At 42.2% G+C, this 27,669-nt stretch overlaps 2 protein-coding genes across 16 annotated transcripts in view; one reads left to right on the top strand and one right to left on the bottom strand.

Moving 5' to 3' along the window:
• Window positions 1-2,664, top strand: part of LOC111951634 (echinoderm microtubule-associated protein-like 6) — a 101,732-nt gene extending 99,068 nt beyond the window's left edge. For all 3 annotated transcript variants that reach the window (XM_023969838.2, XM_070434984.1, XM_023969839.2), the window contains one exon: window positions 1-2,664. In XM_023969838.2, the coding sequence (XP_023825606.1) occupies window positions 1-25 (25 nt within the window). In that variant the 3' untranslated portion in view covers window positions 26-2,664.
• On the bottom strand, window positions 2,319-24,730 carry LOC111951633 (reticulon-1-A). Of its 13 annotated transcripts, none has more exons than XM_023969823.2 (10): window positions 23,459-24,730; window positions 19,624-19,656; window positions 18,574-18,627; window positions 16,236-18,062; window positions 7,687-7,894; window positions 6,436-6,574; window positions 5,196-5,265; window positions 4,784-4,830; window positions 4,221-4,279; window positions 2,319-3,261 (listed from the first exon to the last, which is right to left on the bottom strand). In XM_023969823.2, exons 1-10 carry the CDS (start codon window positions 23,952-23,954, stop codon window positions 3,216-3,218), a joined length of 2,979 nt encoding a protein of 992 aa, XP_023825591.1. In that variant the 5' UTR covers window positions 23,955-24,730; the 3' UTR covers window positions 2,319-3,215. The 13 variants fall into 13 exon arrangements, with proteins under 13 accessions (XP_023825591.1, XP_023825596.1, XP_023825594.1 ...); XM_023969828.2 differs by lacking the exon at window positions 23,459-24,730 and adding an exon at window positions 23,160-23,209; XM_023969826.1 differs by lacking the exon at window positions 23,459-24,730 and adding an exon at window positions 23,044-23,092.
• Between the last annotated feature and the right edge of the window lie 2,939 nt (window positions 24,731-27,669).

The raw sequence follows: 27,669 nt of genomic DNA, 5'->3' as shown, positions 1-27,669 counted from the left end.
TGTCTTTGTGTGGAAATGCCTGTAAACCAGAGCCTTTTCTCCACAACCATCCACTAACATGCACCCAGACTCCTTAGCCCACCGCAGTAAGTCTTGGATTCCGACAGGAATGCAGCCAGGATCCCAAAGCCTCAAGTGTCTGGCTGCGGTCTACCTTTTTGCCTGCAACTGTCTCCCCATCCTTAGAACAACACCTGGGGATGGGCAATACGCTAATCACTGTACTATTAATTCAAGTCTAAGCATTAGGCAGAGCAGGTAGCTCCTTTTCTAACAGGAAACCACTTTGAAGTAGATTTTTTTTGCCACTAGAAAATGTTTGACTTTCTGGCCTAACAAGAAATGGCAGTGTTTACATTCACATCTGCTTTCAATGAAGGACACATGAAAGCAGGTTGCCATGCCAGCTATTGATTTATAATTAAACGATTGATAATGTCTGGGATTCAATCAAATCGCACATTGTTGACAATGCAGCTTTTAAAGGCAATGTTCCCACGTTTGCGGAGATTGCATTCACAGTAAACGCTGCATATGTCGGCTCAATCTGAAAATACCTTAACTTCTATTGTGCAATCTGTATCACTACAGCAATAGATTGAATAGAGCCCTAAATCCTGGCCAGTGTAGAGGATAAAAGATCCCCCCCCCCATAATTCATTTGAAAGTATTAATATCCTTAAGTGCCTTTATGAATATTTCTACTTGTGTTATTTTTTTGCAGTTTCACGTTTGAAATTATTTGTACACCTCTGGTGCTATTCGATTGTAAACTTTCTCATTCAATATGCAGAAAGGGGCATTGGTTTGCTGCCGTTTATGCATACAACATCCAAAGTATGATGAGATGATGTAACATAGTAAGTTATAATAGCTCTATTGAAAATATTTAAATGTTACTGTGATCTGACGATCAATTTTCAGCTTGTGATAGTTACAAAAAAATTAGGAAGCATTTTTAAAATGCTTTTAACTATTGTCAAAATAATTTTGTGAAATATCTTGGTGAAACATGCTTCCATATAACCATTGTGAAAAGATTCAACAAAAATAATGTTCATAGAACTAGTACACTGAAGCGTTACTGTATGTTTCAACATTCACTACCACTAAGGGATTTCAACGGGGTGGCTTACATTTAGCAGATGCTCTTATCCAGAGCGATTTACATTCATCTTAAAATAGTTAGGTGAGACGTCACAATCGTATTCGAGTACATTTTTCCTCAAAGTATTTATCAAAGTCAGTGCTAAAAGGCTAAGTGAAATAGACAGTCCAGGAGACAGTGACCTGTCACACCAAAGCAGACTATACAGTCTTACTCAAGCCCTGAACCTGGTTTCCCAAAAGCATTTTAAGGCTAAAATGCTTTTGGGAAACCAGGCCTTGGTCTACTGTTGAACTCTTAGTCGTCTCACAGAAATTCAGTTTTACAGCGTGATTGAAATTTAAAAGCAATGTACCCGCTTTAGCGGAGACGGCATTCACGGTAAACGCTGCACATGTCTGCTCAGAAATTACCTTTMCATTTCTATTGCGGAATGTGTAACACTTCAGCTTTACAGAATGAATAGCGCCCTTAGCCTTGCTGTCTTTAGCCTGTCAATCTCACTAATGTTTAGCTAGCAGTGTGGCAGCAATATGTTACTATATGTGCAATCTTTAAGCAGTATGGATTCCTGTTTACATATTTTTATTCATTTAATTTTTGTACAAGACAGATTGTCTCGATATCGTAAACTTATTTGTATTATATTGTAAATTACAAAAAAATGCTCAAATGCATGAATTTATTTTTTAATCAAATGACATCTGTGGTGAGATTTTATCGTATGATTGACAATGTTGTTTTATACCAATTTATTGTGAGTGTATATGTGCAAATATTAAGTGTATGGAAAGATTAAATGAGAATACCGAATTTGTCCGCAAACACATGGGTATGACTCAAGGGATTGAGCTTTTTTTTCCAGTCTCCCAACATTCCTTTCACTTTGTGTATTCTTAAATCACTGATTAGAGCGTCTGCTAAATGTAATTTCTCTGACTAATAGTTGAGACTGGCTATGAAATAATTCAAAAATGGAGTTACGAAATTGACAGACACATTACTGGAAGATTTTACTATGTATTAACATTCCTACATGCTATTTAGAACAGCTCAGCATACAGTCAATTCTTATGGGATGGAAAATGTTAGTGACATCCTTTCCTWTAGGACAATGGGGTTGTTTTAGGCATAGAGTTTCTGTAAATATATCCTTGGCTACTTTTCAAAATTCTCCATCTTGCCTACTGAGAGAAAACATCCACAGTAATTCATCTATAAGCTTTATTGTAATTGTTTCTATTTCACAATGCATTCCACAAACAGTTCTCGTAAGAGTTCATTACAATTGTATGAAGTATCATTCACAATTACTTGCATAAACAATGCTTGAAGTTTCAATGTTACATAATTTTGCAGCTTTAGATATTGGGTCCACAGATGGTATGTTCATTTTTTTTGTCTTAAGTTGTTTGTAAACGTGTTCTTCCAGAGTTTAAATAGGCAGCTGCATGAGGTGAAATGATTAAAATGTTCTCAAAGTTCTAAATGTTTCTAGCTAGAAATACTCAGACGCATGAAGTGCTATGAATTATCGCCCTGCTGGCATTAAAGACCATCGTCAAGCACAATGACACACGTCAACACCTTGTGTCAAGCACACTCAATAGCCACTGAAGAGAGCTAGAAGCTTTGAAACTACAGTCTATCAATAAAACAGTAAAATCACAAACAGCACAAAGGTACCAATTAACCCTCCCTCATTACAAAAAAGACAATGCAATTCCAATTTTCTGAACACTGCATCAAGGGAGAGAACAGATGAACCAGCTCATGGAACACAATTTTATTTCAAAACGCATCACTGGTCAGGTCCAAGTGCAAGATTAAAATAATATGCCTTATTTTTTTTCTTTCTTCATATTCACACAAACTAGCATTTTAAGCCAGATAGATCAGCATGTTCAATTTAGTTAATCAAAAGTTGGGAACACTTTTGAGCTGGTGAATAATATATATATTTTTAAACATAACCCAGGGTGTTTCAGGGAACAAGGAATTATGAACTGAAAATAGCAGTTATGCAGGGGTACATGGCCCCCCCCCCCCGCCCAGTGCCCTCCACCCTCTCATAGGAAGTCTCAGGGATGGGCTCATTTTCTTTTCTTTACTCTGCCTTCACACGCTTCAGTCCTGGGACTTTGGCTTGCACCCTGAAAGTGAAAGGCGGCACAGCTTTAGTTACAGACCATGTTTATATGCAGCTTTAAAACAAAAACAAAAAGAAAGATAATTCTGAGTAAAAACGCCCTCAAGAAAACACTTAAATTCAATATAGCCTACTTATTATGTAGGCAGGAGTGCAAATACGTAAAAAMCAAATAAGGTACGACAGTCACAACGACACAATACCAACTTGAAAAAAAATATGAAGCGTAATTATAAACATTCAGCCAAAGGTTCATAGAAGATATTACAAGTGTTCAGGTAATTAAATTCTGGTTTTGAATTAAAATTAATTGAATACAAGGGGTGGGTTATACCTTTTGATAAAATGTGCATGTAAACACTGTTTGGATTACTTCGGTCAAGTGGAACACTTGTACACCTTTCATTTTTGTCTACAATAATAATATAATTCTTGCAGAACCTATTAACAGTAAAATTATGCAATATATGTCTGATGAACAAAAACGTGCACAAAATGTTTAAGAGGTATAACATGAGGGATTTCATGTCACAGATTTCTTCTACTCTTTTCCAAACTATTCAATAATGACGTTTAATTGCCACTGAATTTCATAAAATCAAATTATTCAGATACGTAAAATAAGTGTTTTCATTTCTGTATTTTCCTGACAGAAAGACATTGGAATGCAACACAGTGCATGCCTTAACAATGTCCCATTACTGTCATTAATAGAAAAGGCTAAAGGGCTTCAATCACATTCCTCTTCCATACACACTTTCAATACTTGAAAGATTCATATTTGTCTGATTACATCACAGCCAAGATATTTACATTTTGACCCCAGTATTAACTTACTTCACAACGTTTGGGCCTCGACAATTGACATGGTTATTGAAAGAAAGTATTTTTTTGGGATACCTACTTTTCTTCATGAAGACAATGCCAATATATTTTTTATTTCGTCCATTGGTATTTACTTACATTGCAATAATGTCTTTAACCTGCTTGTTGGCCATACCGACGTAATGGTCAATCTGTACCTAAAACAAACAAAAGAACAATAATTCTAGTGAAAAGCTCAGGTATAATGCTATGAAGTCAATTGATCGTGGTTACTGTCGAGGGGTGTGGGGGATCGTGGTTACTGTCGAGGGGTGTGGGGGATCGTGGTTACTGTCGAGGGGTGTGGGGGATCGTGGTTACTGTCGAGGGGTGTTGGGGGATGGGGGATCGTGGTTACTGTCGAGGGGTGTGGGGGATCGTGGTTACTGTCGAGGGGTGTGGGGGATCGTGGTTACTGTCGAGGGTGTGGGGGATCGTGGTTACTGTCGAGGGGTGTGTGGGGATCGTGGTTTACTGTCGAGGGTGTGGGGATCGTGGTTACTGTCGAGGGGTGTGGGGGATCGTGGTTACTGTCGAGGGGTGTGGGGGATCGTGGTTACTGTCTAGGAGGTGTGGGGGATCGTGGTTACTGTCGGAGAGCTTGGGTGTTCTATGATTCCTTCACATTAACTTGTTTAGTTCATACATTAATCAGCTCATACCTTGTACTTCTCATAGACAATAGGGCAGCTAAACATTCCAACCAGACCTGGAGGGAGAGGGGAAAAATAAGATAATGTTCTACAACAAGGAGGCATTATTCAACCTTGCTCTGCTGCAATCTCTAAACAGTATCTTGAGGGCATGTCCCTTTATACCCTGAAGGGTGGATCAGATGCATGTCAAACTATTTAAAAAGGAAGCTGGCGGTTATAATGGGTGTCAGACCGAAACCTGTCAGTCAACCACTTTGTCTCTATACAGACTCGCATGGTATCCTGAAATAAACCCAGCTTAGGCCTGTTCCTGAGAGTATTACAGAGCTAATCACATGATACTGCTTCCCTAGGCACCATAGCAACAAATCATAAATGCCTTTATAAGTTTTTAATGACCATTTATAAAGCATCTTACCCAGAATAAAGAGAGTGAGTCCATTGAACAAGGCACCAACATAGGTGAGAATCCACATCAGCACAGCAAACTGAATGGGAGAAGAATGACAGGTTTTATTTCATTGTGTTTAAAACGCTATGCTAATATGTAGGAGAACATATATTGATTAGCAAAGACATTCTATAACAATTTCCCACAATGTAGCATATTCATTCCTATGGCATTTACAGACACTAGGTACTTTGCAGACGTAATCCAGGATCACATGCATCCTTATTTGGTAATATGCAAGGTGGATAGCCCCACTTTAAAAATGGACATGGTAGACAGAGCTCTTAAAATGACCAACTAAAGAAACTGTCTGAGAATCTCTGACCTGGAATCAAAACATCAACAAGCATTTATACCATGTCCCAAATGTATAAATAAGGTCATAGTGGTGTAGCCAAAGTGATTTTGTTTATTTACGACATTTGGCAGAGGTTTACGATGTCACTATTTCTCTCTGCTCACAGGGTACACTACGGAATAAATAGATGACACTTCGTGAATCTTAATAAACCTAAATCGATGTAGCCAATGGCTCTGTTGAATAGGCAGAGGTCTAATTCACTGTACCCTCCAACAGTGCACATTTTTGTTGTAGCCCCAGACAAACATACCCAATTCAACTCAGAGGGCTTGATGATTAGTTGACATGTTGAATCAGGTGTTCTTGTCCAGGGTTACAATAAAAATGTGTACTGTTGTTGGTACTTGAGGACCGGAGTTGGGAACCACTGCTCTAACAGAGGTCGAGCTAGGACCAAAGACACCCCAACCCACAGAGAGGGGCAGAAAGGTTGGGAGGAGGGGGCTGGAGTGGCCTTAGCAGTGGACAGAGCAAGAGTTGAACTGGAAGGTGTTGACAAGCATGTAGAAACCTTATAGCGCTCAACAGCTGCTGTCTCCCCCCTTAAGACACCCTGGGGGGGTCACCTACTTCAGCCTGACTGTACATGGACAAAATGAAAGGAAAGCTCAAAGCCACTCATTTTACATGTGAACGTGATCAAATGTTTTCAGCTGAAATGTCAGTAGCTATTAAGGCAGGGCTCCCCAAATAGCAGGAGGTTGTCAATTATTATTGTCCTAACCAATTCTGAAATCAAATATGGGTTTGCAGGTCACGAGTGACCGTACCTCCTATACAAGCACTATATTTTCATGCAGGAGGTTGGCCTACATCCTTAAAATCTTCAGTTGCATAAACACTCACCTTTAGGGAATCCACCAGGTCTTCAACCAGGAAGAGGCGACGCAGCTCAGTGACTGTTGTGTTGAACCGTGCCAGAACGCAGTCGCTGTACTTATGGACAGTTTCCTCTGACAGAGCCACATCCTGATCCAGGTACAGCCTGCAAGACGAAACATGAGCGATCGACCTACGTTGCAAGACAAATCCTGAATCCAAATATGGTGCCTTAACACTAATAACAATACGGAGAACGTAATCACAAAACATGGGTGAAGGGTCTACAATAACCTCTGTAGCCCACACAGGTTGTCGAGGAGAATAGTTCGCTTTTTTCTGTTTGCATGGTAGATTAATTTCTTAAATGCGAAGCCAAGAACCAGCTTAGTTATGACTTTGAGCACCAGTCATTGTGATTGTAATCTTAATCCCAGCTAATTCAAATCTTAACAAGTGGTTAGTGAGAACTCATAAGGCGGCTTTGAGCCACTGCCAGGAACGGGGATAACATGAGTAGCAGCTCTGTTTGTGCGACTGAGTGGCAATGTTTACTCTCCAATAGGAGCCACGTCCCTTTCTCCCTTAATGGCTGAGAATACATCCACTACCGCAACCCATCAAATCAAGTGATGCTCACTTCTCCTGAACAGCTTTCAAGTCAATGTTGTACTCCAACAGAATCATCTCTGTCAATTAGCCAAGTAGCTGGATTAATGTTCAAATGGCAAATTCCTAAAACATGTGTGGTTCCAATTGTCAATTAAATGAAATTCAATTCCTGAATTGACTTAATGGAATTATCCTAAAACCCTGTATAGATGCATACTCTTTGGAAACACTTCCTTGGTATATTGATCACCGTTCCATGGTCTTAGTGGTTAGAACGTTGGGCCGAGTAACCGAAAGGTTGCTAGATCGAATCCCCGAGCTGACAAGGTAAAAATCTGTTATTCTGCCTCTGAGCAAGGCAGTTAACCCACTGTTCCCCGAAGACGTGGATGTCGATTAATGCAGCCCGCCGCACCTCTCTGATTCAGAGGGGTTGGGTTAAATGCGGAAGACACATTTCAGTTGGAGAACTGACTAGGTATCCCCCTTTCATATTCTTCTAATGGGCCCACAAGGCGGCGGTATTAGAAATGTACGCGAGACATCAAAGTTACTCTGCTAGGCATCCTAATCTGCCCCTTGGAAGTAAGGCATGTATGATGTAATAGAATATATGGATGTTGTCTGCAATACATCATGGTGTAAATTGAGAAGTGGGTTACTCACTTGAATGGGTGCCCTTCGTCAGACTTTTGGATTGCCTGCAGGATCCCCTTGTATATCCTGAAGCAGATGGTGACAGAGAGGAGAGCCAGACCGATGTAGGAGGAGACACTGACGATGCTGCACAGTGTCAGGGAGAGCAGCAGGGAGAGGCTAGCGCCAAACACCACGCCCGAGGTCTTGACATCGCGCCAGTACAGGAGCTCTACCACTGCAGGGGAGAAGGGACAAGGTCAGATAGCTGCTGGAAGCCCAAAACTGTGGGCTTCCTTTCAAAAAATTATGCTACGCTATATCATGGCGGTGATGTGGAGACGGGATGAATCAGAGAGAAATCTATGAAAATCTTAGCTCCTAGCCACATGTCTGAATACGTGCACTTATATAAAAGGAAACCCTGGGTGTTTTAGTTTACTGCTGTACCAGTATAGCACTGCAGGTAATTGTCCATTCATAGGAGTCATGTTATTGGCCTAGAGCCCATTTCTGTGTGAAGACTGGGTGATGGCAAAAATTACAGAGCTGGGGGCAGGACAGACCCATGCATGTGTTTCACCAGGAGTTCCTAGCAGGTCAGTGTACAATAGATGTGAAATACGATTTCCTACTGGCTGATGAATTTCCAAAACGTAGGCTAGCCAGCAAGCTGACATGGTTTGAGTCTGCAATGTGAGATGACTTAGCAGGCTGCCAGATGTCAAATGGCTTAAGTGATGAATGAGCTTATAGTTGAAAACCTAAATCACATTTGACAAGTTTCTGCCCAAAAAGACAATCATATCAAGTACTTGACACCAAAGCAACGACTTTTGTTGCATAAATGTGATTGAATTGATGATATGATCATACAGCTGACAATTAAAAAGAAGTCGAACGCCTAAAAACACTGCAGGACCAAGACCATAAGCAGCACCGGCAGCTTTAGTCAGCCTAGGGACACACTTGACTGTCAAAAGTCATAATGGTTCTTGAGAGGCATCACATCAGAGGTACAAGTCAGACAATCAATACCCTTTGCTTAAAAATGGACCACGTCTTGCGGTGTTGGGTTTTGGGCGGAGACGCCGTTAGGGGTTTGGGCAAATAAAAAGCTAACTTAAGCTAGCTAGCAGCTAACTTAGCACGCTTGGCTACATGTCTTTCCATACATAGCTATCTTATTAGCCTTAGCCGGTTAGCTGGCCGGCCCCAAAATGTTCATCACCGTGGCCCTTTGTCTATAATATTGCTAGCAATATTAGCTAACGTGCAATCAATAAAAACGTGAAGGGGGGCTCTTTCAGTCCAAACGTGTCTAGCTACACATGGTAAGCGTGCACTAGCATGAGGACCTAAAAATAGCACACGCATCATCAACAACGCTGATCTGATCCTATAAACACGCCATGTTTTAATCAAGTCCTTCCGTATACATCTCCATATTCGTATATATACTCGTCTTTAATATATCCATAGGGAATATAGATAAACACGGACATAGTCATGAATCGTCCATAACGCCATGTCGTTCTCAGCCCAGTGTAGCCCCCATAGAGATAAACGTCAGTAGCGTGCCACGCACAGCTCGATTACTACGCATCTGCCTCCCACCAAAGCAYTTATCAAGCAAAGTGGTAAATTAAAAATGGCAATGCAATCGAATATAAATGTGATATGAAAAAAGCAGCATTGTAAACAAGAGCATGACAGCACTAACCCCGTTTGGCATCCATCTTGAGCCTCCTCACATTCAGCACCAGCTCCTAGCTTAGCTGTGCGAGGGAGAGCGAGGCAGTTCACCTCCTGCTAGGTCGATTTGAGGTCTAATTGTATGCGCAGCTCTGCAGCGACTCAGCCCTTAATAATTAACCCATAATACGTTTCAATACATGACGAATGCAAAAATGTGAATTAGCTTTTCTACAATTCGAGTGAAGTGTGGTAAATCTTTGTATGAATAATAATTTGGTTTCAACACAGAATGAAAATTGGGGAGTAGTAGGTGTGGTAAATGTTACATAACTCTGCAAATGTTGACCAGCTAAAAACAACAACACAACAGTGCATCTTGCAGACATACAAAGCCACATCAAATATAAAATTAGGAGTAACAAACCCATAATCCAACAAATGCAGAAACTGACCACCAGAGGCAGTTTGCAATTTATTTAAAGTATTGCATACAACCATTTGAAGCTGTGGACCAATATTTAGCAACTAGTGTCTGACAGTGATTTCATGTTAGTAAGAACATATTTTTGTAGCCCTAATGCCCCAGTTGGAACCAGTCAAACTCTAGAATCAGAATACATGCCCAATGGAAATCAATTCACCCTATCATATTCAAATAAAAATAACAGGCCTATGCTTTGCCTGGCTACCCAGACTCCTTGCTCCGGCCTAACCTAACATGGCAGGCGTAGAAAGAAGCAGAGTGGAGTTCCCACTTCCGTTTTACAAGCGAAACAGAAGTCATGTTGAAAATACTGTATCCCTGAAAACCGGATGTTAGCGTAGGCTAGCTACGGCCAAACGCTACAGAGTTTCTAAACCTAGGGGCGCTACATCACAAGACTTACGGGAAACGGTTGCTAAACAGACCAGGCCGGGGTTTGAGAAGTCAATGCGAGAAGTGAAAAATTCTTCCTTAGTTAAGTAGTTGAACATGTTATTACTCCAACCCCGTGAAAGTGACAAACTGACACTTTTTCATTTTGGTAAAAAAACAACATAATCTCAAAGGAGTGTCTGATTTGACAGACTGCACATGAGCAGTTCGCCGCAAGACAACTGTTAGACCCAATGTCGTGTTTCTACACATGAGCTTTGCTAGCTAACGTCGCCATGACATCGCCTACAAGTGTGATAAAGGATTTCTATTGGAAATGCAGTTTCTGCCCATCTTCATACAGTATTGTCTTTGGCTACACCACACCCACTGGAGTCTGGATCAGAGTACCTTGTCGACCCTTCACCGAATGCGAAAATATTCGGGCAGTCTGATTGGTCCAGAAACCAATGGGTCGGCCCAGAGCCAGAACACACGTTGGTAATGCGGCGGTTCGTAAATTAGCCATTGAGTTTGATACCCAGAACGGCTGGAGACGGTCCAATGACGGCAGTCGCAGACTAAAGTATGTAGAGAACGACAGAGCAACAGAAAAATTGTGTGAGTTGTCAGGCCACCTAYGCTTGCCTACTAAAACTACTACACTAATGTCATTACCTTATCTGAAAGTGGCCAAGTGCCTCTTTTATGCTTTACTGATAGTGCTCAGCCAGATAGTAATTGCGAGAATGGATGACATACCATTTAGTCAAATAGAGTTGACACAGAGGCCCATTGTTGCAATGTGTGCCGATTGCCATGGTCCATCCCAGAATGATGCAAAGGCAGCAGCACATGACATCAGCTGATATGAGCACAGCCACAGCACCAGTGTGATGCTTAGGCAACCCATGTCCCAGTCTAAACTGAAAGCAGATGGCTACAGCTGGGCCTGGAAAACACTAGAAGACCTCTTCTGCCATAAGCCACATGGATCATCTGGTGCTTGCCATATAGGTTAAATGTGAATCCATTTAAAAACGGAGGCTACTGACCACTGTTTTGCACATGCTGAACAATTGACTTCTATACACCTTTCTAACACCTCAGCAAACTGTAGGGCATGCACTTTTGTCAGAGGGGTTAGAGAGACCCCTGGGGAAGAGACACCTGGTGCACTGGTGAGTCACCTCCAGGCTGCATGGAATCATTAGACAATGTAATCTCACTTTCGCTTAACGCCCCTCCTCCCACCATGCACCTTTGGACAGACTTCCTCCCGTCAGCACTACTCTGACCAAAGGTCATCTGCCAGCAATCCAGAGGGTGAAAAAAGCATTTTAAGAGTGCCTCTTACCAACAATCGGATATCTACGGACGGCTACTCATTCATAGAGTAAATTATTTGCATGATTGGATAGGACAAGCAACCAACAACCCACTCAAAACTACCAAAGTCATTACCAGTAACATCCTACGAATGTCCACAATACCTGCTCATTGTTAATAACTACCATCTAAAAACAAATGGACTACTTTTCATTCCACAAATGAAATATGTCTATAGAACCCTGCCATCATGGCAAAATAAAAAACTTGAATAGGTTGCCGCAACAGTAAAATAAGGAAGAAGGATACCCTTGTCTTTCCACTGTGGCGGAGGCTGGGAGTCTCCGTTTTCCGTTTTTCCGTTTTCCATGATAGAGACGCTATGTAGGTATCAGCAGGGCATTCCAGACAGCGTGCGGTGTGTTGGCCTGCAGTCGGGTGGGGTGTGGGGACCGAGGTGGAAGATGGGGGGGGACAACCAAACCTTCCTCCTGTGAGACTGCAGTGTTCCTTGTCTCGCTCTCCCTTTCTCTGTCTGTCTCTTCCCCTCCCTCTCGCCCCTTCTCTCAGGGTGTACTACTGAGGTCAGCGGACTGTCTGCTAGCACAGAAAACATCTAATGCTCTGACGCAGCAGCTATAAACCTCCCCCGCCTCTCTCCCAGAGAGGTACTCTCCCTCCCCTTGTGCAAATGTACACGTGTTTTTCCCTCCCCACCACATATGACAAATCAGTGAGTAGATGACTCCACCCAGTGGTATAGTGGTGCCTGGAGAAGTAGGTATGCTCGAATTTAGCCCAATAATTCCCAAACGGCCCAGCGAAGGTGCCCTGTGTATTTCCCTTTCGCTTTTTCAGGTTCACTCTCAAATCACATTTTACAGACAAAAGCGACAAATTGGATGTTCTAAATCCATAAAAACGCTTAAACCATATAGACCATTTTGTAGGTCTGGAAAAAATGTAAATCGTTTTTTGGGAGGGTGAAGTTGCCATTTAATTCAGTTGCACACCTAGAAAGAGACCGTTTGGCTAGAAGTGTTTCTGTACAACAATGTAGGCCTACAGTGTACATGTGATGGCAGTTAGCAAAACATACGCACTCCCGATTGATAGAATAGATTCAACCAAGACCACGGACCAAACCTTTTCATTAGATACTGGTAGATAAGTTGAAACATCTTTCCTATCTACCCTACCAGCTACCGATGTCATTCTTCTGTGAGCCACTCCATGCGACAACCAGTTGACAGCTGCGCGCTCTTGCTGCCTGAGATGATATTCCGCTGAAACTAGGCTGTGTGAGTGGCTCGCATTAACACACATTACATGGCCAAATGTATGTGGACACCTGCTCTTTGAACATCTCATTCCAAAATCATGGGTATTAATATGGAGTTGCCCCCCTCCCCCTTCCTGCTGTAACAGCATCCACTCTTTTTCGATTGTTTTCCCCTAGATGTTGGAACATTGCTGCGAGTACTTGCTTCTATTCAGCCACACAAGCATTAGTGAGGTCGGGCGATTATGCCTGGTTCACAGTCTGCATTCCAATTCATTCATTGTCTTGCTGAAACAGGAAAGGGCCTTCCTCAAACTGTTGCCACAAAGTTGGAAGCAAAGAATCTTCTATAATGTCATTGTATGCTGTAGCTTTAAGATTTCCGTTCACTGGAATTAAGGGGCCTAGCCCGAACCATGAAAAACAGCCCTAGACCATTTCTCCTCCACCAAACTTTACACTATGCATTCGTGCAGGTAGCGTTCTCCTGGAATCCGCCAAACAGATTCGTCCGTCGGACTGCGTTTCCACTGCTCCAGCGTCCAATGGCAGGGAGCTTTACACCACTCCAGCCGCCGCTTAACATTGCGCATGGTGAAAGAGAGATACCTAGTCAGTTGTCCAACTGAATACCTTCAACTAAAATGTGTCTTCCATATGTAACCCAACCCCTCAATCAGGGAGGTGCGGGGGACTGCCATAATCGACATCCACATCTTCGGCGCCCGGGAACAGTGGGTTAACTACCTTGCTCAGAGGCAGAACAACAGATTTTTACCTTGTCAGCTCAGGTATCTTAGGCCTGGGTGAGGCTGCTCGGTCATGGAAACCCACTTCATGAAGCTACCGACGAACAGTTATTGTGCTGATGTTGCAGTTTGGAACTTGGTAGTGAGTGTTGCAACAGAGGACAGACTATTTTAACGCACTTCAGCACTCGGCGGCCCCGTTGTGTGAACTTGTGTGGCTTACCACTTCGTGGCTGAGCCGTTGTTGCTCATAGATGTTTCCACTTCACAATAACAGCACTTACAGTTGACATGGGCAGAAATTTGACAAACTAACTTGTTGGGGGGCATCCTATGACTGTGCCACATTGACAGCCACTGAGCTCTTCAGTAAGGCCATTCTACTGCCACGGTTTGTCTATGGAGTTTGCAYGGCTGTGAGCTCAATTTTATACACCTGTCAGAAACGGGTGTGGCTGAAATAGATTAATCCACTAATTTGAAGGGGTGTCCACATACGTTTGTATATATAGAGTATTTCACATGCTTTGCGATTGTGTAGGCAACTTTGTGCATGATGTCTTTGTTGTTATACATAACGGATATGGCGTATACACACAAACAAACATTTTTTAAACGGGTATACGGCGTACACCACCCAAAGTTCTATGTAGTTACTACAAACGCATAGATTAGATAGACAATCCCTAGACTACAGACTGTCTATCACATCTTCATAAACTGTATCATATCATCAATCAGCCAAACAATTAACACATCTGGTCATCTCAATCAAACCTCATCMGAAGTCGAAATTCACATAAGAAAATTGTGATTGTTGTATTAGTCCACCAGAGGGCACCGCTCATTTTATTTAAATGTCTGCCTAGGTTTACACCTAATTATCATTTCAAATTATTCATAATGCGTTAGTGTTTTTATTAAGTCTTTCAGAGAGTTGACAAATGTTCACAGCTCCCCAATGTATATTCACGCTCAGCACTTGAGCTGGAGTCAATAGCAGGTACCGTACAAGGTTCATTTTTCTAGAATAAGGGTGTAGTCATACTGAAGAAAGAAGATGGGTGAATGATTAATCATACAGTGTGGTCGGTCACTACAGATCTATGTGGATTCGAGCACACAATCTCACTAACGGGGTTTTGCGAATGAGATGGCAGGGGTGGTGATGTTTCAGATGGTATTGCATATCCGGTCGAACAAATAAGAGAACACTTGCTGACAAGCTCTATTCTTCATCGGCTGGTGTCGCAATGCAGGGAGGGAGATTCCTCGCACACTGTCTTGGGGCCCGCCAGCCTGGCTCAGAGCAATGTCACAATCAGATAAATAAATCTCTGTACACTGATATCGGTGCCTCGTGTGCATCACTGGGTAAATAACCAGCAAGATACAACTGAGCCATTCATCTGCAAAGGCTAAAGGCTATTGCTTTCATCTTCATTTATTTTATTACTGTTATTTCAAGCAATCGTGCAACAACAAAAAATACGTACTAAAGTACTGTATCTGAAGGGCACTGCCCCAGTGAGGTAAACCGTACTAAACATCTGGAATTGTTTTGCTTTAACACTGCCCTTTTCACTGAGCTGGTTTTTTCATCTGGACATGGGGGCTCAAAGGCTATGAGGCCTATAAGGAGGTCTACAGTTTCAGCTTCATATCTMTGGTTATTTTCAGTAGGGCTAAAACTAGACTGCAGACAGAGGTAATCTAATTCCACAGATCAAAAAGCTCTGGGCAAACTAAAACCACTGGGGGGTGAGCAAGACAAAGGCAGGCTTGCAAACTGCCACGCCCTGTTTCATGTGAGGTTTCCACTAGATAACACAGCCACAAAGTCAGATTCCACAGCCACAAAGTCAAAATTGGCTACCAATTTTTTTTGCTTTTTGGTCTTAATGTAAGGTTAGGTATAAGATTAAGTTTAAAATAACATTTTAAGTAGATCAATTGTAGAAATGGGTGTTTAGCCATAATTATCACTTTGTGGCTGTGTTAACTAGTGACTACCCACGTGCGAGGCAGTTCTTACCAGGCCCCATTGGCCAGAAGGTAAATGAATCCTTGTAGATCAGTTCATTTTCTGACCAGGTGTATTATGAAAAACGTAATCACAGGTATTCAAATATTACTAGATGGCTGAATTGTATGATATACCTTAATGAGATATGGGATTATACACTGCTAGGTCACTTCCTATAAATATATTCTGTGTCATGTCAATGTCCTTTTAACGTAATCTCTTTGTAACATAAACACCCCCCCCCCCCCCAATCGCACATTTATATTCCATTTCTGTACAGTGAAGTCATGAGAAATTAATTCTGTACTTACCACATGAAGAGGATAGATTGCAAAATACAATGACAAGATTTAAGACACTGACATTTACTAATTGGGGGGGGGGGGGGATTAACTACTGAATATGAAAACCAAGATCATGAAACCAATCTCATGCCAACACATGCTCACACACAAATGTAATGGTTAATAAAAAAGATGTAAAAAGGGACGAGGTAGAGAAGAAAGGTGATGTAAAAGATGTGAAAACTGTGCATGGGAGAAACATGAAAAAAATTGTGGGCGGAGCTAAACAACGACCAAGGAGAGTGAAATGACGACGCATCAATGCAATGGTGATGAACTTCCATGCGGAAATTACCTGCTTCTGTGCTCAGGTTGGGCATCTTAGCAGTTTTGGGGCCCTCTGTGTCCTTAGCGAGCATCTCTGGTTCACGAACTGGCGAGTGGATGAGAGGGGCCTGAGACGCAGGCTCGTTGATATCATCCTTCTCCAGGTAGGCTTTACCCTTCTCCAGGTCTGCCTTACCCTTCTGGGTAAGTAGGAGGTAAGAGCTCTGACTGGGAACTTCTTCCTGAACATCTGGGGCTACATTTGCAGACGTCACACCCTTCAGCCCAAAGCTCATGTCATCATCATCATCATCATCATCATCCATACTTGGCTCTGGTGCCTTGGCAAACTTAGCACCATCAAATGCTTCTAGAAACTCATCCATCACACCCCTGGGGGGCCTTTCGATGAACTCGAACTCTTCCGAGGAGACTTCAGGCTCAGAGTTCTCCTCTGCCGCCTCTTGATCTTCCACTTTCATGTCATCCTTCTCAGTCTCCACCTGGAAACTTGCAGGATTCTTGGCCATTGCCTCCAGAACAGGGGACAGAGAGTCTGCGGACGGACTCTCAGAATCAGAATCTTCAGGGGTCTTTCTAGTCTGGATATTAAGAGGCTCTAATTTATTCACTATTTTGGGTGAATCTTGACTGGAAAACATCCACTCTTTTTGTTCTATCTGGACAGGTTCTTTGCTCTGGGGTGTGGTCCCTGCCTCCTTTACAAGGTCAAAGGCACTATAGCCTTTATCTTCAGTCTTCACCGCTAATCTTGCTTCAGTCTCCTCAGTCAGCTCCTTTAGCAGTAAAGCTTTGGAATCGAAAGCAAAGGGATTTGTGGCTGACAGAGTGACAGGGACAGTGGGTGACTCAACTATCTTCCGGACAGGAGCAGGGCTCGGCTCAGTGCTTCCTTCAGAAGAGCCAGAGTCCACTTTGTCAGGGTTCAGAGGGAAGGGCTTTAAGATATCTGGGAGAGATGGAGGTGCAGAGTCTTCGCTCTCTTTTGGGGTGGTTGAGAACTGATTGAGTGGCTCCATGAGCGAGTCCGCAGCCATCTTGACAGACACGTACGTTTTTGTCTCATCATAATATGATGGTGGGCTGCCATCTTGGGAGTCTCCAGCCTGGCCATACTGGACCAGGTCTGGGGTGGGACTCTCAGACATTTTAGCTGCCATGCTGTCAGAAGTGGTATCCCCAAAATGGGAGAACCCATCATCTGCTACAGGGGAGAAGCCTTGGAATGGATTCTTCTTCACCTCAAACATTAAGTCATCATCTGGTTGGCCATGCATATCTGGCACATACCCAGAGGAGCCTCTGGAGGCTGAGTCCTTGGAGAACATATCCATGGAGGCCCTGGTGTTGTCTTGAGAAGCTTGGGATGGAGAATCCCAGTGCTCTATTTGGGTAGAGGAGGCAGGTGCAATGTAAGATTCAGGGGTCATCGGGGGATTTTGGGGGGACTGGGAAGGCGTAGCAGACCTGACTGAGCTACAAATCTGCTCTTCAGGAGAGACAACCCCACTGTCTTCACAAAGAGACTTGGGCCTTACATCTCTCTCCAAGCAAATGTTTTGATCATGTTCACTTTGAGTGTAGGAAGCAGCTTCTAACCCTTTCACGATATCCTCATCGTTCTTAAAGCCTAATCTGGTGTTACCCTCTTCATCACAAGGCATATCCTTGGTCAGTATTTTGGGAGGCTCAGTAGAAGGCCAAGAAGAGAAGCCCAATGGAGCAGACGTTGGATTTGGACTCTCTGACAAAGAGAGGTCCTCCAGAGAGTCAGGAGAGTGAAGAGGAGAGAGGGGGGAGATGGGAGCAGGGGAATCACCCTTCTGCCCAAGTTCTTGAGTAGAGAGGGAAAATGCAATACATCAAGACACACTCCATTCATTCAGTGCTAGCAAGCCATGCTGGGCAAGCCCTGCCAGCATTCTGCAGAGGTAAGGTGGTGATTCCCATCAGATAAATCTCAGAGGTATTGTCTGGCATGCCGAAAGATGCAAAACCAGTTATGAACATATTTTTTTCTAAGACAACCCTGTGTAATGTGTCAATTTAGTCACAACATGGACGGAATCAATGAGGGGAATCATCACTTATAAACCTCATGAATTTGTAGCTATAAAGTTAGTTTCTTCTGTCATATCTACAGTAAGTGGACTTTGGTCACAGGGATTCACAATACAGGACCATACAAACAAAATACTTYCCCCCCCCCAAATGCAAATCCTATGAAAACTATTCCTTAAACTTGGCATGCATTTCAGACAGTCAAAATGTAATTCAGGTATAAAGGAACGAACTGAAAAAGAAGATGCAGGAGGGCAAAGACACAGCCAGCAAAGAGAACTTGCCTTTTGGGAATTGCATCAGAGGTTGAAGCGGAGTAGAAGGAAGGAAATGTTCATCTGAAAGAGAGACGGTAGCAGTGTGAAATGGACAATACCAGTAGTTGAGAGGAGGATAATAAGTTTTACACCAGAGTAGAAGGTTATTCAAGCAAGACCACAATAATGTGAACCAGATCCTAACAGTGGGACACATTGCAGACACCCTCTCTGTAAAGGCAGCTTAGAGCATACAAGACAGGAATAGATGTCAGCCATGCAAAGCTAGGGAAGACTGTCATATTTTTGGCAGAAATACAGAAGAAGTTCCCTTTTCATGTAGCAGAATGAAGATTTTTTTTCTTAAAAGGAACAMGTGAAAAATAACCCAACAGATACAATTTTTCAATCATTTCCTATAATAAAAAGGGGAAACTGCCTGTGCCATCTAGCCAATGGACATGGTCAATGGACAAACGACATGACAAATATTACACAAAATGTTAATGTCAATAATCTTATTGCATTGCTAAACGAAGTAGCAAAAAAGTGGTTCAGGCTCTTGTCTAGAGTATTATTAATCTGTATTCCTTCATTCAATCCTTGATTGGAGATATTAGGCCCAACTGTTTAAGACATTGGCCTAATATCCGTGACTGACATACCTTAGTAAGAGCATTAGGTGAGAGTTGGCAAAAACATAGAAAGAGCACATATTCAAATCAAAATCATTTAATCAAAATGTGAAATGTTTAATTGCATAAATCTTGTAATTTGAGTAATTTCAATACAATGAGCTAAATTTCAGCCAGATCACCACAATTTCAATATTCTCAATTGCCTGCCGATTAAGACGTCTTGGAATATTTCAGAAGGTCAAAAACAAAAATCATACTTGGTTGATTCAATGATCATGAAAGGAACAATTGAAACTCACGAGTTGCAATCAACAACGCTTCTGAATAAATCATTAAAAAAAGAGATCAAGCATTTACTCAAAACCCGGCAATATTTTCATATTACAAAATTAATGTTTTACATTGATTATTCAGATGAGACCAGTTCCAGGCCAGTTACCTCTCTTGTCTAGGTTCCAACGTTGAAGTACACCTAAAATTTAACCAATAGACATTATACATTAGCTATAATGAAATCCAAGATGCTTGAATTTTCTGTCCACCTGTTCTGCAGAAGCTATATGCCTTTATGGCAATGACTTTGCTTGAATAGTGTATTGTGGAACCCTAAAAGTTGGCCAACACTTTCCTCACTATGACCAATGTTCCCTCTAACAGGTCTGGTGAGCACAAACTTGAAGGTTGTGAAAAATCTGTGCAACTTCCTACATTCCATAAAACTTTTTAAAAACACACACAGAGCTTGACATTAACCCGTTTATCCACTAGGTGGTGACTGAAAATGTGTTTGACGCAAGAAACCACTTTACATCACATCTACTCCAGGACTGCTTATACATAGCCTAAACACAGTCCAGTTCAAAGTGAATGGCACAGATCCAAATATGGCAATGATCATTTGCATATACGCCTACTGCAGCTCTGATTGGTTATGGCGCACCGGTCGGTGTAGAGTACAGGCCTGAGCAGTGCCTGTCAATGCAACGCTCTCGGCCTACAAGAAAATCTCTTGCAGTTAATTTTGCATACTAAGTTTGGCATTGTTCGTTTTGTTTCGGAGTATTACACTGAACGTGGATAATATGACGCTTATTAGACCACATTTCCCACAGTAGAGCGAAACATTGATAGTATTAACTAAAGGGGAAAACTCAAGAAATACTGATGTCCAATCTCATGCTTTTCTGCACAGGCGGATATTCTGTGTGTGGCAATCCGAGGTCGGATGTGCTGGCTACATGTATGACAACTGCAATGGAAGTCATGTTAACTCTAGTCAAGCCAGTATGAGACATGACAAGGGTGCCTTCCTGTTGGTGGTGTCTGATTTTAAATGGGAAGGAAAACTCTTGCATGGCATCGACATGAGATGCAGAGGGATAATCTTCTACCTGCTGCTATCTTCGCCAAAGAACACAATGGGTATTTCTCAATATGCATACTACTGTGCTTCGAGCATGCAATCTGTAGCACGGGAGGGCTGAAGCATGAGTTCAAATCAAAGTATGCGAAAAGGAGCACAGAGGGCACTTCTCGGATGCGTATTCCACTTGTTGCAAGCTTCAACTAAAAGTATGGTGAGAAATGTCACGCAGCCACGTAAAAAGGACACCATTTCTTGAACTCGATGTTGGCCATTATTTGAGCTGAAGCGAGAGAAAAACTCAGACTTCACATCTCATATGTAGCCTGCTAGCCACGAAGAATTGGCATATACCTTGCGTAACATAGGCTTAAGGACATTTTTGGCTGTTTAACTAGCTGGCTAGCTAGATTATTATGATTCACATATAGCTAGCTGATAATTATGAAGTAAACATTTTCTTTGTGTATATCTTGTCTTTATTGACATTGTCCTGGCTGCAAGAAGGTTCAGTGAATGGGGAGGTGCAGCATGTGTGAGGTAATAAAGTAGGGAGAATGTGAGTGCTTCTCAAATGTTATGTTCTTTGCCTTCTATACACTTGTCCTCACAAGAACGTCCTCGGAGAAGGCACTTGGAGCATGATGCTTCAAACACACCGACATCGTCATTGCATTTTGGTACACCAGAATTACATTAATTTCCAATGAAACGCTGCATTTGACTTACAGCATTGTGTTGCAGAGGCAGTGCCTTCGATGTGGTGCATACGTTGGATTTATCCAACCGAAAATATGCGTCAAACTGTATGCGTAAACGGCTTGACAGAAATGGTTGTAGAAGGTGAATGTTGAACTTTTGTTGCGTACATATCCAGATGATGTCGCATACTACTTCACGCAGTGATGCTGTCAGTGTGGTCGAAGCGTGAGAGTGTGGAGTATGGTAGTATGCATATTAAGAAACACCCAATGAATGTTTGCTGTCAAAACACACTCCCTACTATAACATACAGAAGAACACGCCCTTTGTCAAGAAACAGAGGTCTAATTAACCTGATACCATAGCAACTACATCACCTAACCAAGATACCTCAACTCCACAATGATTTTATCCATAGAGTTGTGCGAAGACTAGAGCATTGCAGTCGATACTTCCATGTAAATACTTAAACCCTTACTATGTACCTATGTTGGTCCCCTGTTGTTGTGTGCCATTGTTTGCTGAAATCCATACTTGTTAATAAAATACAACCAAACTTTCCTAATTTCTGTTGCTCTAAGATGGCAACAGTGTGCATGGCCAATTAAAACACAACAAGGAAACAGTTGGTGGTTGTATTTGATTAACATTTAATTAAAAAGTATGGAATAAAGCAAACATAGAAAGGCACTCAACAGAGGACAAACAGATATACTGGAAGGGTTTAAGACTATACATTTATGAAGTATCAACGGCATAGCGAGTCGAAGGATTATTTCAAAAACTCTAGTCTCCACAATATACTCTGGATGAAATCATTGTGGAGTTGAGCTAGTTGGCTACACCAACACAGTGCCAATATATAAAAGTAGGCAAATGAATCAGTGCCCTGGTAGCTGACAAACCCAGCTGCTGTTGTGGTATAGAGTGAAGCATTCAGAGGTGGGGTAGGGGGTTATTCCCTTATCTCTACTTGCCCTTTGTAGGATATGGAGACTACAATACACAGCAAAACAGTGGGAGCAAACCCACCAGGCATGTAGCATCTCTCCTGTTTAACAAGTCTACACAAATTATTGCAGGAAACCAAAGTAGACTATATAAAGCATGCCTGTCCTCCCAAAATGAGAATTCGCTAGTCCGAAGACAATAGCAGGGCCTAAACCAATTAAATGGACAGTCACTCAACCAGATCTTTGAAACTAATGTAATGGTCTCCCAACCCCGCCCTGACTGTCTTGCCTAACATGTTTGGGAAAGTGGTTAGTTAGCTAGCCAACCAAGTTACAAACATTGCTCCCAACTAATGTTGTTTTTCAGCCGAAATGGTTGCGAGTTAATAACATTAACCAGAAGGGTCAGATGGAAGATTTGTGTGAAAAACAAAAACATCGTGCGATGATAACATTTTTCAGAAAAATAACGTTCGCTAGCTTGCTTCCATTAGATAGCTAACGTTAGTTACCGATCATTGAAGTAACTTGGCTATTTTGGGAGAAACAACTAAAACGGGAGTGGTCGATTTAAGATGATTCCTTTGTTACGACTAATACAAGCCATCTTGACTGAGTCAAAATAGCGCGTGCTAGCTATATAGGCTAGCGGAAACACAAACCAGGTCGGAGCATGACAGTCTCAGAATTAATCTATGACCCAATGTGTTATCTTCTCGTTAGTTACCATTGCATGCCATTTAAAATTACCACACTGTTGTATGACCTTTTTTTAGGGAGTTGTTGAAATATGTACCTCAATTCTGSCAGTTCCATAACGTTATATTAGCTAGTTATCTACCTTCTTGCTGATGATTGTCACAGGTGGGCCGCATCGTCATAAAGSTAACTACCTCGCGTGATTTGCCATCCATAAAACATTTACTTCAGAAACGTTAGCTACCTAGCCAACTCTACCTGCATGTTTGGCGTTTCGAACTACACCAATGGCAATGCCAGGGATTTGTTGTCTCGAGACGTCCACAATGCCCTGGCTACACACATTTGCTTTATAAAAAATGGTTGTCGCAGCAATCCCACATAGCTACGCTAACGTTGCCAACGTTAGTTAGCGTTAAATAGCTAACTAGCTAGTCAACGGTAAATGAATATGCAAATAGACGTTTGTGTTTTCTTAACTATTTTAATAATGTTTTACCAAGAGACTGGTTACAAAACCAGATTGTCTAAAACGTTTAAAATAATTGACTACTCACGGGATGGTGCTGGAGGAGCCGCAATCACTTCTTTCTCTGGAGCCGCTTTGGGGAGCACTTCTACTACTGGAGCTGCTTCCACTGGAGCGGATTCTACTACTGGGGCTGGTGCTTTTTCTTGAGCTACTTTTGGGGGATCTGGCCTTATGAGTTCTGGCAAGTAGTCAGCTTCCATAGGTTTGAACATCACTGGTTTAGCTTCTGAAAATGTGTCAGTCACCYCTTCCTCCTGTTCTTCATCCGGTGGAGTTATATCTGAAATCACCTCGTTTGTCAGTTGTTCCTTTGCTTCCTCCGTAAATTCTTTTAAATCATCGGGGCAAGAAGCCATGTGCCTCTCAATAGCATCCTGTGCTCCACCAACTAAGTCTACAATATCATCGTTTCCAACTTTAGCTGTGGCCTCGTTGCCATAATGATTCCCGAATTGTCTGTAGCTTCTCATTTCGTCTTCGGACGGAGTTGTGGACGATACTCCTTGTTCACTGTCTTCCATCTAATTGCCGGTTATCTGCGTAAAAAGTTAATATTTTGGAGGGCAAGTACCCAAAATAACTAACTACACTCAAAAATTCCAAAATACCTCTAACAAACAATAAAATACGCTCGTTGACTCCCTTCAAGAGCCGAATAAACAAAAGTAACAGAAATGCGCCACGACCACTGCCACGGAACAATCCGCTCTCATGCGTCCTACCAGAATGTTGAAACCGAGAAACAAGATTTGAGTGACCAATAACTACCGAATAACCCTGAGCGATGCCACCTGTGACCAATAAGTGTTTGTAAAAGTAAACTGTTCCCGCCCAGTAGATGGGGGAATTGCTGAATTTGTTAACACCCCTTTCTCAAACCTTGCACTGTTGGCCAAAATAGTTCAGGGTTGTGACTAGAGGGAGTACAGCTACGACCGGAAGTGACAGAGAATTTTAATGAACCCTAACCCTTTTCCTTTCCATTACCTTAACCTATATCTCATAACCTGCCACGTTAATTATCCTAACTTGCGGCGTAAATTATCCTAACCTGCTACGAGAAAGTAACTTCTGGATGTAGCTGTACTCACCCCTCTGGAAACATGGTTTTCATGCCACGTCGATACCGATGTGACTTTTTCGTAGCAGGTAAACATTTACACAGCAGATTAGGAGACTGGGGTTATGGTTAGGAAAAGAGTTAGGGTTCGGGAAAATGCTCACCTAACCTGCTACGAAAATCACTTTGTATCAAAGTGGCGTGAAAAGAGTGTGTCCCATACTCCCTCTAGTCAGAACCACAGTTTCAGGAACAGCATCTCCAATCAGAACCATAGTTTCAGGAACACATGTTGTAATGTCAGACAGTCATTGGATGACCTAACATTACAGTTGCATGAGACAAAGTTAAGTTTTTATGGAACACTTTTACATCACTTTAATTTACTATTTAATCCTTGGCTGGACAGCAGCTCTTCCTACACATACACCAATCAAATGAACACCTCAAAACACTAGGTAATAAGCATTTTTGACTGTGCATTGTTTGTGGATTATTATGTGGGTGCTCTGTGCTTTGTATATAGTGATATCCTAATTAATAATAATAATATTTAATTTGTAGAATGCATTTCCCATGCTCAATTAAAAGGGCTGGTGCTGCAATTTTGGCATGCACAGGTTCATTTTCTAAGAGGTGTGTTGAAGCATGGGAAGCTGTACAAGAACATGCATGAAAAAGCATCTCAAGGTGATACAGATTCCTACCTTACAAAATAGATGTTATGGATTAAATGTGGTCTATGTGATGTGATATATCTACGTTAGACACAATATATTCAATGTAAAGTAACTCTCCTTAAGAAATTCTTACGAAATTCCTAGCTATTTTGTCAAATTGTCTAATCCTTACAATGGATTTGCAATGTGATTAGGGTGACAATTCCCTCTTGGCCAGCTCTTGAATTACTGCAACATTTAGACATACAGTAGCTCTAGTTATGGTCAGTTCCTTGGCTGACAAAATATAAACAGCACCCTACACGCACTGGAGAGAGAGAGAAAGAGATAGAGAGCAGAAGGAAATCACTTTTACATAATTTGTTTGACTAACATTTTATTTTAGATTACATTTCCAGTACTGTATTGCTTTCCCTCAGAGTAACATAGCATGGCCATGTTAGGGGGGGCATTTGCTCTAGGATATCAATCATCTCCCAAATAACCATGATTGCCCCTCTCTTCTAGGAATTTCAGCTGTGCACTTGGTGGAAGCTGGACTGAAATCCTACTGTGACTTTGCAGTTTACCCTTTCCTATAGCTTTGCAAGCTCATAACGGTGGATATATGTGCACGTATTTGCGTACCTGTGTGTGAGAGAGATGAGAGGGAGGGGAGTACTCCAACTGTACATTCACATACAAATATACAGAGGAGACACCCAATAGCTTTGAAAATGGTCAGACTGAAATAGTATCTTGCTGTAACTGGTACGACAAGGCTTGTAAAAACCTCTTCTGTTTAACATAGCCCATGCTACAATATCTTAAATCACCCTGCCCACTACTTCCTGATAAGTTACTACAGACCTCAGCTTCAAAAAGGCTGACAGTGCTGCTTCCAGTCATCTTTTTGTGTGACAGAGCCCCCCCCCCCCAAAAAAAACCTTCTCAGCAAGATTGTGCACAACCATCAAGTGTGATGAAGTAACTTATTCATTACAGACAATGCATCAAACAACTAGAGGTGCTAAAACACATACATAAACTACGATCTTGTGACGCAAACGGCAATAGTAATGTGGTGCTGGCCTGTCATACGGGTAATTTGGCACACAATGGCTGAAAAAATCCACTCTCTTTCCTGTCTGGCGCTGAGAGGGAATAGTTGGCAGATCGAGGTCCATGCCAGGGCTCAGGCATGTATGTGTAAGTTCACTACATGAGTCTTCCAAAGCATCTGCTATCTGAGGAATGGGGCCTTGTGCTGAAAGTGGAGAAGATAGGGAGCCAGAAAAAGCCAGCCTGCATCTGCCAGTGATCTCAAGTGTGGCGGCCCTTGACAGTTTCAGTCACACAGGATCAGCCACTGACCGTCAGAGACACATCACATTCTGAGCCACAGAGACCTCTCTTTGGAGTGGGTGAGACAACAGGAGGCTGGTGTGGGGAGGATGGCCCATAATTCAGTTCAATCCAGTATAGGCTTAACTGAATGACAAAATAGACAGAATAAAATATGGAATTTTATTGAATAGTTTGGGGTAGGCCTCGTCTACGAGGAATGCTCCTCAGAGCCAGATGCTGATGACAGACTGTCCTATGTTGGGCAGCTGGCATCAAAACCCCCCTGCTGGGGGAATGAGGTTATTATGCTGGTGGTGGTGGGGAGTTGGAAGGTCGTTGCTACAAAACAACAAGTGGGAGGCACAAAGGTTTGAGTTGACATACACAGTAAATAATCCTCCAGATTCATGCCCATCGGAGAGAAAGGAGAGTGCTTAATGCACGAGTGAGCCCATAGGTTAATCAACAAGAGCGGTGGAATTGTCTTGGTGTGCCACGCTCATAGGCTGAAGTTAATAGGTGAATGACATTCCACACGCTAGCTAATAGTAAAGGAGGTAGGATGTGACACTATGCTGATGAGGTAACGATATAAACATTACCATAAATACCTGCTATGCTAATAAGGTGACATTATAACCGCTACCACATAAATACCAGATATGCTGATGAGTGAGATAGGAAGCGATGTGAATTATACTGTTACGGCTGTCGTCGGAATGAGACCAAATTGCAGCGTGGTAGGCGTACATTTAGAATTTATTGAACGAACACCAAAAAAACAAGAAAGATAAGTGACACGTAAAGTAATGTAGCGCTAAACCAGCAACTAACAAAAACAAGATCCCACAACAGAAAGTGGGAAAAAGGGCTGCCTAAGTATCAAATCAAATCAAGTTTATTTTATATAGCCCTTCGTACATCAGCTAATATCTCGAAGTGCTGTACAAAAACCCAGCATAAAACCCCAAACAGCAAGCAATGCAGGTGTAGAAGCACGGCGGCTAGGAAAAACTTCCTAGAAAGGCCAAAACCTAGGAAGAAACCTAGAGAGGAACCAGGCTATGAGGGGTGGCCAGTCCTCTTCTGGCTGTGCCGGGTGGAGATTAAAACAGAACATGGCCAAGATGTTCAAATGTTCATAAATGACCAGCATGGTCAAATAATAAT

The sequence above is a fragment of the Salvelinus sp. IW2-2015 genome, linkage group LG25, assembly GCF_002910315.2.
Source record: "Salvelinus sp. IW2-2015 linkage group LG25, ASM291031v2, whole genome shotgun sequence".
Lineage (NCBI taxonomy): Eukaryota > Metazoa > Chordata > Actinopteri > Salmoniformes > Salmonidae > Salvelinus > Salvelinus sp. IW2-2015.
Note: the sequence above shows the minus strand (reverse complement) of the source record. Positions and strands in the feature narration are given on the sequence as shown.